Below are 12,241 nucleotides of genomic sequence, written 5' to 3' on the forward strand. Positions count from 1 at the left end.
TCAGTGTATGAACCTCAATAATGGTGACAACTAACAAAATTAACAGTTTAACTCACAAACAGGCAACTGAAAGTCTAAACATAAACAACAGCAGAATCAAATACAAATAAAGAAACTGTTAGACCATTATACTACATTTATTTATACCGCAATGCATGCTGGGATATTTGTACCGTGCCACTCCCAGCATGCATTGCAGCATGAAACATTTGAGATGTTACCATTGTTGAGATACAAGGTCAGATTCATCAGGTCTGAGTGTGTATTTGTCATAACTGAACTGTTTTTGTATGTTATTTCTTAACTGTTAAGTAATTACGGAGGTATCTTTTCTGTTTCCACTTCTCATTAATTAAATTAATACCTGCAGCTAAGCATAAAATCTATTGCATGAGGCCCTTCATCCAGATTTATACATGAACTTTTATCAGAACTAATTTCAGACTAATAGATTTCTCTATTTATTGACTTCCCAACTTTTATTGCTATAGTACAAACGTTTTGTAAACTCTGTATTACACCAGTTGGAAAGTCTTCTTAAATGTGGTCAAGGGTGAAGAGCCCAACTAAACCAGCCCCTCACTCCATTACGGTGACACAAAAAACACCTTAATTTCTGTTGGATCTCAATGAGAATTGTATGGAAGTCAAATCAGTCAGTAATAAGTGTGTGTCTGCTGTTGTTTGTGGAGTTGTTTAATGATCCTCTGCTGAGACTGAAGCTGTTTTATTTTATTTGATTTTATTTAATGTTGTAACTCAAGTCACTGTTTGTGTTTCTTGTTTCTTTTCTTCAGTAATTGTAATTATTAACAGCAGGTGTTCATCAGTGTCTGAATTCACTCATTAGTGTTCATTAAAACTGTCAGGTGAACTATATTAGTTAACTAGTGTATGAAATAGTGAACAAGGACATAAAGTGTGATTTCAAACACAGACTTCAAAACATCGAATCTGAACTCTGTTAGCTCACAGTTTTCTGCAGTTGGTTACTTTCTCGAAAACAAAAATGTTACCCAGAAAGCACTGTTTTTAACAGAATATTACTGTTTTAGTAAAAAAACATTATTTTGCCGTAGAATCTGACCGTTTTTTAACAGCAATTTTTTACAGTGTAACCACGTACACCGATTCTGCACATTTCACTGAATGCTTGCATTTATTTCTCATAATGTCTAAACTTATTGTACTCAATACTTTTATAATGGCCATTATTGTTTAATAAAACTGATATTCAGCAAAAGAGACAGGGTATGTTTCGTATTTTGTAATGAAAATGAAAGGAGGTAGTTATTCTGTAGGTTAAAAAGTACACTGTTCCCTTTGAAGATTTACTCGACATGTCTTTTGGAGTTTGTTTTCCATATCAAACTTGCTAAGTCGCGAAGCAATGGCGCAGTAGATAGTGCTGTCGCCTCACAGCAAAAAGGTCGCTAGTTTGAGCCTCGGCTGGGTCAGTTGGCATTTCTGTTTGGAGTTTGCATGGCTTTCCTCCGGGTGCTCCGGTTAGAAATGAAAACAGCCTCTTGAGCCTTTTCAAAAAGCTCAGTTTTGGGCACTCGAAAGTTTTGGCATAGTGTGGATGGAAGGTGTAACCATAGCAAAACATATGCGTTTTAAAACTAAAACATATTAGTGTAAATAAGGCCTTAGTCTCCAGTTAAACAAGAGTGCTTGCACACCTTAGTGTGGTGTTGAACCAAGCTGGTTAACATAACATAACTCCCAACACAAGAGATGTCTGTTGAAACAAAGTGAAGCTTCACAAACTAATTTCGAGAGGAGCACATTATATAATTGATCGCAGTTGGCCTCTTATCTGTATTCATTAGCAAGCCAATCAGAGCATTCCAGACTCACTATAAATAACCCGAAGATCATTACTCCCTCAGCTTTGTTTTTTGAAGAATCCCCCCCATTCACCCCATCTCCTCCTTTCCTCCTTTACCAGGGGGAGCTCTTGAGAACTTCCTGATCTCGTACCCCCTCACATGCTCATTGACCTGGCGGGAGCCCTGGGCTCAATTATCTCCGAGCTCAGGGTTCTCTCCTGGGACAGCATGCCAAACCTGCTATTATTATCAAGCAAGCAAGTGTGATCGCTTAAAGGAGAGGATTATCAAACTTCTCAACTGAATCTTAACGAAATGTTGCAAAAGATGTTGGTTGTTCCCAGTCAGCTGTGTCTAAAAAACGTCAAAGCGTCAAGACAGAAAGCTTAAAGCAAGCACATGAGGAACAAATGAGGCCTACATGAGGCATACTGTTGAATGAAAATAATTATATGGCATGTACAGTTGAAGTCAGAATTATTACCCCTCTTTCGATGTTTTTTTTTTTTTTTATATATATTTTCCAGATATTTAACAGAGCAAGGACATTTACACAGTATGTCTGATAATATTTTTCTTCTGCAGAAAGTCTTATTTGTTTTATTTTGACTTGAATAAAAGCAGTTTTAAAATTTTTAAACACCGTTTTAAGGTCATAATTATTAGCCTCTGTTACGATCCCTTTTTTTTTAATAATCAATCAAAGCAACCCAACATAAAGGACACTTCAATCCAGTTTTGGCTAAACAAAACAATCAAACAAATAATGTGTCCCAATTAAGCAAGAATGAATAAAGAATCAAAACTCACGTTCTCCAACAAATTTTCAACATTAACCTAAGACTAATGTCGCCGCAGGTGCGCAAAGGTGGACCAGACTCATGACACAGACGCACAAGCAGACAACAGCTGTAACAGCCCCTTTAAGCTTTATATTTTTTTCGATATCTACAAAACAAACCATCGTTTTGCAATAACTTGCCTAATTACCCTAACCTGCCTAGTTAACCTAATTAACCTAGTTAAGCCTTTTAATGTCACTTTAAGCTGTATAGAATTGTCTTAAAAATATCTAGTCAAATATTATTTACTGTCATCAAGGTAATTAAATCAGTTTTTAGAGATGAGTTATTTAAACTATTATGTTTAGAAATGTGAAAATATGCTCTCCTTTAAACAAAAATTGGGGGAAAAATAAACAGGGGGGCGAATAATTCTGACTTTAACTTCAGATATTTTTTTTCCACACAATTAAACATTTAAATGAACATCTTTCAAGAGAGGTGATTCCATACTTTTTGAAAGGGGTTGTAGCAGTTTTTTTTTTCTTAAGTTTTTAAAATATTATTATTTTGTGATTTAATTAAATTTTTTTAATAGATTTTTCTTTTTTTTCTTCCTTTCATCTAATATGAAAATGAAATGGGTTATTGTGATCCATTTAAATATGTTTTTCAGATATGTGAGTGTCAGCAGCAGTTTGCTCGCTGGGAGGATGGTGAGCGAGTGCCTCTGCCGTGTTTCGCGGGACGTCTGGGGTCGGAGGTCACTCAGAAACTCCTGTACATCGAGGCAACCTTTGACAAAAGCCTGCAGGTCCTGCGGTCTGTTCAGGACATCCTGGATGTCCGAAATCCCTCTTGGCATGAGGACTACAGCAGGTGTGGTGTGTTTGTAAATTGATCAGGGCACAGAGAGAAAGAGAGGTTGTGTGAAATTGCTGGCTTTGATTGTTTTAAGAGCTACAGTCGCCCCATATGGCTAACATTATGTCACTTATCATGTCTACACACTGACCAAAGCCGCATCTGCTGGAAGCTGCGTATTACCTCTGAATATTTACTAACCATGGACCAATGAGCTGAAAATGTTATGTCAGACTTCATTAAGCAAATATTGAAAATACTTCACATTAATGATAAAATCCTGCATTTTCAACACATCATCCATTGGTATAAAAATGAATTATACATGAGCAGCTTTGGAATAGCAAAATACTGTAATACTTTACTGCTTTAAAGTATATTTAAGTTGCTTTAAATACATTACTATTTAACAGTTTGGAGCTATAAGATGTTTTTGAAAGTACTTACTGTATGCTCACCAAGGGTGCATTTATTTTATAAAAAATAAAGTAAAATGTTTAAATTTATTATGCCAATAAAAATGTTTATTTAGCATCATTACTCCAGGCTTCAATGTCACAGGATCTTTTTAGAAATCAGCCTAACATGCTAATCGGATGCTCAATAAATATTATTATTTTTTTTAAAAACATTAAAACATATTATTATAAACATTAAAACAGTTGTTCCATAAAAATATTTTATTTAAAGTAGTATTTTTATTTCTGGATATTTTAATAGTTAAAATGTAAAAAAAAAATGTTATAGAATTTCATCCATTCGTCTTTAACTTTTTTTTTTTTTTTTTAACATTAAAACGTTTTACATAACTAAACAGTCAGTGACAGCAGCAGTCCAAAAAAAAATAATAATAATAATAACAAGTAACACTACCTGTAAATAAAAACAAATTATAAAAAGACACATACATCATTTCAAATTTAAAAAGATACAGCTGGAAATGCTATGTCCCGTTGCCATGTTCACATACATAATAACAGGTGCTCATCTTTGTTTAAACACATCCAATTTCAATTGAAGTTAAGCAGTCATATATCCCATTTTTTATATTGATTCAAGTTTTTCTATCCACTGTGCTATTGTTGGAGGGTGTGGCTTTATCCAATCTATTGTTATAATCTTTCTTGCACTTAGTAAAAGTACATATAGGTAAATATCTATTTTTTGTTTTCTACATCCTTGGGTATCCCTTCAAGCAACAAAAACAGGGGAGTAAAAGGTAGATCTAATTGCTTAATTATCATTATCTTATTCGTTTATTTTATTTTATTTTCATTCATTCCCTCATTTTTAGGTTAGTCCTTTTATTCATCAGGGATCGCCACAGCGGAATAAAGCGCCAACTTACCCAGCATATAATTTACTCAGCGGATGCCCTTCCATTTGCAACCCATTACTGGGAAACACCCATACACACCCACATGCAAACACATACAATACGGCCAATTTAATTTATTCAATTCACCAATAGCGCATATCTTTGGACTGTGGGGGGAAAGTGGAGCACCCAAAGGGAACCCACGCCAACATGGGGAGAACATGCAAACTTCACACAGAAATGCCAACTGACCCAGCCAGGACTTAAGCCAGCAGCGACCTTCTTGCTGTGAGGCAACAGAGCTAACCACTGAGCCACCGTGTTGCCTTTTATTATTATTTTTATTTAATTTAAATTAATTTTCTATTTTATTTTGTGTTATTTTATTTTGTTTTATTTTAAATGTATCATTTTAAACAATATAAACATCCTCACAGAAACTTTAGCTACAATTTCATGCATCCTTCCTAAATAAAAATAGTTATTTTTAAATGTATATTACTGACCCAAAATTGTGAATGTTTGGCCAATTATATCAGCAACATATCTAAAATGAAACTTAAAATTACAAGAAAAATATAACAGGTTGAACTGCTTTGCAGTGTGGCAAAATCAGAAAATGAATGCACTACGACTGACTCTTGCAGTGTTGATGGCTCCATTGACTATAATGGGAATGATCCAGTTTTGTTGTTTAGTGACACGCTAAATGCGTTAGATTATGTGTTGTCTTTCCGCCACGCTATCTATGAGGCAGTCAGTCCGTCTGGTGCTCATGTATATTTATGAATGTTTGTCATTCCCTTCTGTTTATTGGCCTGCTGGCCTATTGGGGATTTCCATACATCTCGTATTAGCATATTTTCATAAATATGCATGTGACAATCCGCATATTCGGATCATATAGATACTTTTCATGAATATTCTGCCTAAATGCATGTGTAGCGGGGACAGGATCACTTTGACTTCTGCATATGAGCCCTATTGTCATTCACAACAGTTTGTGACAGCAGGCAGTTTGGCTGCTTATCTGAATACCATCATGACCATGTGTGTGTGCAAGTGTGTGTGTGTGTGTGATGAAAGCTGGACTGCACATCAAACTCTAGAGGCCATTATCCATCCCGTACCCCCGCCTTAGGCACTGCTGGACCTTGGGAAAGAGAGCGAATTTGTGGGTCTGATGGCCATGATGGATTGGGGCCGAGGCGGGTCATAGGGTTAGGATGTTGTTGCCAAGACAAACAGCTGTGCTTGTGTCTGGGGCAGGTGTTTCATAAGCCCCTTTCACACATACAGACCTTTCCGGAAAATTACCGGCAATTTTCCGGAAAGGTTGTATGTGTGAACAGGTCCTTTTTGAAAATACCGGTAAATTCGTTCTGGCTATTTTCCGGAAAGAGAAGTTGTAACATTACCGGCAATTTGCCGGAATGCTGCGCTGTGTGAACGCAGAAGGAATATTTCCGGAATAAGCGCGTGCACGTCTAGAACGTGCTGACGTAAGACTTCTGCTTTAGCCAATCACAACAGTCAGACGCATTTACGTCCGCGCGGTTTGTGAGAATAAAAGCCTTTGAATATTTTTCCAGACGCATTTAGCTGCTAGAAGTTAGTCAGATAACGTTTATATGTTATCCTTAATGCCAACTGTGCAAATAATCATCGATAAGATGCTTATGATAAGCCGTTGTTTGTTTACCTTCAAGCTTTGCGTGTGCCCATGAAACAGCCTGTGAGCGGCAGCACACGCACATATTATGAACATCTCGACATGCGAATATGATCCTGTGAAAGTTGTTTACAATACTGATCATCAAAAGAGTTTGTAATTTAGTCAAATGTTTACAAATACAAGCGCAGCCGTTTAAAGCTCATTTGTGGTGAATGATGTCAGAATTTACCGGTATTTTGGAATGGATGTGTGAATGCTCTTTTCCGGAAAATTTCCGTAACGTCCTCGCCTGTGTGAACAGCGCTTTTTTGAACATACCGGTAAAGTCGTTCCGGAAATTTTCCGGATATTTTCCGGTATCACTGTGTGAAAGGGGCTATAGTGTCTCAGCATATTGAGAGCACCCAAATCAATACCAGCCTCCATTTATGGCCCAGTATGTGTGTGTGTGTGTGTGTGTCTGTGTTGGACTCTGCCTTTGAATAGAGGACACTGATTTGTGTTTGGAACTTGCTGTACAACTCTTTGTTGTTTTTGTACTTATTGTGTTATCTGTGTGTGTGTGTGTGTGTGTTTAGGTTCCGTGCTAAATTGAAAGATCTGGAGGTGATGATGCAGAATTTGATCACTTCGACCTTCGAGATGGTGAATTGTGTGGAGGAAGGAGTGCAGCTGCTCGATGTGTTTCAGCACCTGTCTGGAAGAGAGGTCTTTCTCACACACGCTTAGCCTTCAATTCACACACACTTTATCGCCTCCTTTAAAAGCTTGCGCACTGTCAGGCTGCTAGCTTTTTCTGCAAATTCTGTGAATACAAATGGCTTTGGCAAAACGGACCATGCAAACTTCTGATGTCACTTCGAGTTCAGCAGCAGGAGCTCACACACACATAGAAACCCTGTCATCTGTCTCGTAATGTTGTTAGGATACATTTACCTCGTTAATCACCTTCATCTCGCTTGACTTTTGCTTTCTCGTTCAGTCTTTTTCTTTTGCTCCTTTTTTCTTTTGTTCTGTCATTGAGCTGCACTGGTTAAGCAAGGCAAGGCAAGTTTATTTACACTACCGGTTAAAAGTTTGGGGTCAGTGTGTTTTTTAAATGTTTTAAAATAAGCTTATCCTGCTCACCAAGGCTACACTTATTTAATCAAAAATACAGTACAAAATTGTGAAATGTTATTGCACTATAAAATAACTGTTCAAAAGTAGTTTATCATTTAATTTAATAATTTATTCCAGTGATTTAAAACGAATTTTCAGCTTCCTTACTCCAGTCTTCAGTCACATGATCCTTCAGAAATCACTCTAATATTATCATTATTATACTTTTGACCAGATGTGTATATGGCACATTTCAAACACAATGGTAATTCAAAGGGCATTACATAAACAATAATAAAAAAATCAAGAAAATAAAAACAATTAAAATAATTACAAATGATTAACAACAGATTTAAATGTGTCAAAACAGGTTTTAAAGAAATGAAAAAGAAGAGAAAGACATAATTGTGGTGTCGAATGTAGCACAGTGCTCAATTAGTAATGGCACAGCTAAACAGATGTGTGTTCAGTCTTGATTTGAAGGTGCCTAATGTTGGAGCACATCTGATCATTTCTAGAAGCTTATTCCAGCAGCGGGGGGCTTAATAACTGAAGACAGATTCACTCTGCTTTGACTGAACTCTTGGAATATCTAATTTACGTGATCATAATGATCTGAGTGATCTGTTAGGGTTGTATATAGTGAGCATATTTATCATGTATTGAGGTTCTAGGCCATTTAGTGATTTATAGACAAGTAGTAATAATCTATTCCGAATGTAGCAGAGCCAGTGTAAAGACCTGAGGACAGGTGTGATGTGCTCTGATTTTCTGATTCTGGTCAGAATCCTGGCAGCAGTATTCTGGATGAGCTGCAACTGTCGTTCTGTCGTTGGAGTCCATTACAGTAATCCAATCCATTACATTACAGTAATCCAATCTGATGGTGATAAAAGCTTGAACAAGTTTCTTTAAGTCCTCATTAGGCTAGACTCTTTTATAAGCATAATTTTCAGATTTAGAATAAATGATAAAAAATAAAATAAAAAATAAAAAGATGCCATTAGTATAACAAAAATAATAATGATAATAAAAAAATACATATAATAATAATAGGTTAAATGCAATGTTTCCAACCATGTGTTTTTTCATTCTTATTTTGGGTGATTGCTAGGCCCACATGGAATCTGCGTGCGCAGAATTCTACAGATTTTCCGCAGATTTTTATCCCAATATTAATTCTGTTTATTTACTTGAGTAAATGTGTGTAAATCTATATTTATTCAGTTTTTTTTAAATAATTACAGTAATATTATTGACTAATGTGAACATGTTCATCTGATTTATGAACAATGCAGTTTGTAAAGTCATATTTTCTTCATAAGCCAGGTTTTTTATGGTGTATGATGAGTTATTAGGCACTGTACACTGTGAAAAATTGTGTTTGTTTTGTAAGGCTTCTCAAAATGAATCAAGAAATATCCTGGAGCATTTTACAGATTATGTAAAATTCCTCAAATAACAACTCACCAAAACACTAAAAGTCAGAAAATTAAAACATCATTTAATGAAAGCTGCAAAGACAGCCACTAAAAGCACACAGAGCTGCTGTCCATATAATCGGATGATTGAATGAATTAATAAATTAATAAATGAATAAAAGCTGTGACAATGTCCTTAGTCACTATTAAATGCTTTAAACCACATTATCAATTTATGGTAACACAACATATTCTAAATTTAAAATAAAATAATAATCTAATCTTCTCTTGAAGCCACGGGATGACGCAGTGCTTTATTTGCAAATTATTTATGCACTTTTAAATTTCCTGCAAAAGTTAAAATCACAACTTTGACAGAACCATAGGTATTGGGAAATGGTAAACATATACCATAGTAGAAAGATAAAGTATGTAATGGTCTCTAGAGTAATAATCATAGCAGTTCTGGTTCTGACATGTGCCTTTCACATAAAGCAATGTGGCAAGTGTGCATTACAGTAAAATTGCCACTATACATTTGCTCTTTTATATGTCTCTTAGGCCATCAAGCGGACCATTGACAGAAAGACGGTGGATGTGTACAATCTGTTCCATTCTGAGCTGGTTGAAATCAATTTGGTGATGTGCAGGACGTCATCTCTCATACCTGTTCAAATGCCTCGATATGCAGGACAGATCCACTGGACCAAAGCACTGCATTCACGAGTAGAAAGATCCATGGAGGTGAGATGTTTAAAAAGAAAAGAGAAAATCAAATTGGAAATCAATATCCTGTTCTTAATATGAAAAAAAAACTCAATATATAATACAGTTCTGTACTCAATGTATAATAAGGCTTTTTGTTCTTATCTTCTGGTTTTCATCTTTCTAAACCTCTCTTTTAACACTTCCACTTTTTTTTACTTGGGTTTATACACATTCTCATAATATATAGAACCACTGTTGTGGTGTAAATCCTACATTACTGTGTCAAATTTGTGCAGTGTGAAGTGTTAAAATGTTCTTTTGGCTTGATATTTAGCAACCGGCAGTCAATTTTGTGTTTCATATTCATAGCTTCGGATGTTGTTTTAATGTTTGAAGGGATACATGTAAAAAGGCTAAACAAAATTCTAGTAATGGTAAAGTACAGTCAAGTATGGGCAAAAGTACATTGAAATGTACTTAAAATAAAATACCAAATACCTCAATTTTACATGCATCAAAATATACTGTAAAATACAGCAGCCACAACAAATATCAAAATAAAATACTGTATTTTGTATTTTTAAAAAATACTACAAAATACTTTTACATGGGAGTATAACATTTCTTTGCAAGCCTTCTATCAGTAGGCATATTCGATCAATCCCTTCACCAAACTGACTTAGTGAAGTTAACAGTGTTTGAAAACACCAGCTTTTTTCTGAGCAAGTTGAAGTCAGCCACAGTAGGACTTGTTTTTATGTTGTATGTTTTTATGTTGTTTGTTGTATTTTTTTTTGTCCTCTACATCAGCAATTCATTCAAATCTATGATTATATGTGCAGTTTACGCATTCTCCTATATTTTTTTTTGTTCTCCTTTAACTGGAAAAGTCTCAGTGTACCCTCTTAGTGAACACCAGTACACCATCTTTGGGTGTTTTATTATTCTAAAGTTAATGTGTATTTCCACCTGCTTCACTGAGACTGAGAATGATTATGTGTTGCAGGCTCCATTTCCTGTTCTTAAGGACTGATATTTTATTCTATCTCATTTCTTAAGCAAAGATTTATAATTTGCATCCATACTACAAGTGTTGATATCCTTCGTAATCAATTTTCTGTTCTGACCTCAAGCTCAGGCAAATAACTGAGAAAGCACCAGGCCGAATTTTAAGATGTCTGAGGCCGCATTTTTAAGATGCCATCATGTAGACTTTTTATAAAGTATTTTACAATACAATTTTAAATTACAATTACAATTTTAAAAAAATACAAGAATACAAGACCCTTAAGTATTTTAATTAAAAATATTAACCCGTTTTCTTAAACCCTATCAAATACAAATGACAAAATACTATTTTGAATTTAAAATATGTATTTGAAATACTTGTATCATAAATACTGACCATCCCTAAGTACAATACTATCACAGTATTTCCTGCAATGATGAATCTACTGTCCGGTGGCCTAAGATATTATGTTTTAGGTGAGTTATTTAATTAGATCCTGAAATAAGTGTCATAAAAAGCAAAAACAAGTGGTCCCTGTAAAAAATAGTATTTAATATATTCTATTATACTTTAGTATTTATATAAAATTTTAATAGCTTTTTTCATTTACATGTTTTTATCGTATATCTATTTGTATTATGCTTTAACTTTTATTTTGGTTTTAGTATTAGTAATTAACTACTGTATTTTGAAGTTGTACAGATTTTTATTTTCTTAATGAACTGGTTAAAATGACTCCCGCTCAATTGTTGTCATGATATTTGGTTTAAAATAAACCAAACATTTTCATGGGATCAGTGAAAGAAGCTATATTATATAACATACAGTGCTTAATAGTAATTATTTTGCGCTTTCTCAGAAATAACACAATAATTATTATTAAAACTGCAAACCAGAATTATTGAGAATCAAAATATATTCCCATCTCCAATCAAGCTATGAAATACACTTGACTTCAGATAACTTGACTCCATATCAGGTCCACAGTCCACATCAAATGTTCCCATGGGAAAACATATATAAAAGCATTACAGGTTCCTGAGAATCTCCATTAAAGATGAGAAGTTGAATAATCATACCATACAATGCCCATACAATTACCTCTTAATTCTGTGTAGTTGAATTCTAATGGTTTTTAAGAAGCACTTAATCAGATTCCAGATCAGAGTGCAAAGTGTGAGGTGTCATAAAACAGCTTAACTCAACTGACAAGCTCTTTTGCGTGTTAAGCTCAGTGTCTTGTGTCAAAGGCCAGCGAGAGGCCCCTGCAGAGGCCCTAATGCTATTAAAGCCAGCTGCGTCTCCACATATAGTGATCACTCTTTCCTTCTTTTTGCCACTTTTCATTATACTTACCTTTCTTCTCTGTACTTGTATTCTGCTTTCACTTTTTCTGTCTTTCTTCAGTTTGCTTACGGAGCATATTGCCTCTTCATTGTGCTAAAATTCATTTTCCGCTTTCTTTAAGAAGGCAATTAAGAGCAGGCGTACGCTTTAATTGGACACAGATATGATTATGTTGCATTTTCCC

At 35.0% G+C, this 12,241-nt stretch overlaps 2 protein-coding genes across 3 annotated transcripts in view; one reads left to right on the forward strand and one right to left on the reverse strand.

The window, feature by feature from the left end:
* LOC147843097 (uncharacterized) overlaps positions 1–12,241 on the reverse strand; it is a 552,330-nt gene that overhangs the window by 431,465 nt on the left and 108,624 nt on the right. The window lies entirely within an intron of this gene.
* Positions 1–12,241, forward strand: part of dnah2 (dynein, axonemal, heavy chain 2) — a 304,998-nt gene that overhangs the window by 58,918 nt on the left and 233,839 nt on the right. For both annotated transcript variants that reach the window (XR_015495540.1, XM_087260907.1), the window contains exons 11-13: positions 3,291–3,493; positions 7,050–7,179; positions 9,555–9,737. Coding sequence is in view for 1 of the 2 variants with exons in the window: in XM_087260907.1 (XP_087117033.1) it covers positions 3,291–3,493; positions 7,050–7,179; positions 9,555–9,737 (516 nt within the window). In the remaining variant the exon portion in view is untranslated. The remainder of the gene's footprint in view (positions 1–3,290; positions 3,494–7,049; positions 7,180–9,554; positions 9,738–12,241) is intronic.

The sequence above is a fragment of the Danio rerio genome, chromosome 7 (genome assembly GCF_052040795.2).
Source record: "Danio rerio strain M-AB ecotype USA chromosome 7, GRCz13ab, whole genome shotgun sequence".
NCBI lineage: Eukaryota > Metazoa > Chordata > Actinopteri > Cypriniformes > Danionidae > Danio > Danio rerio.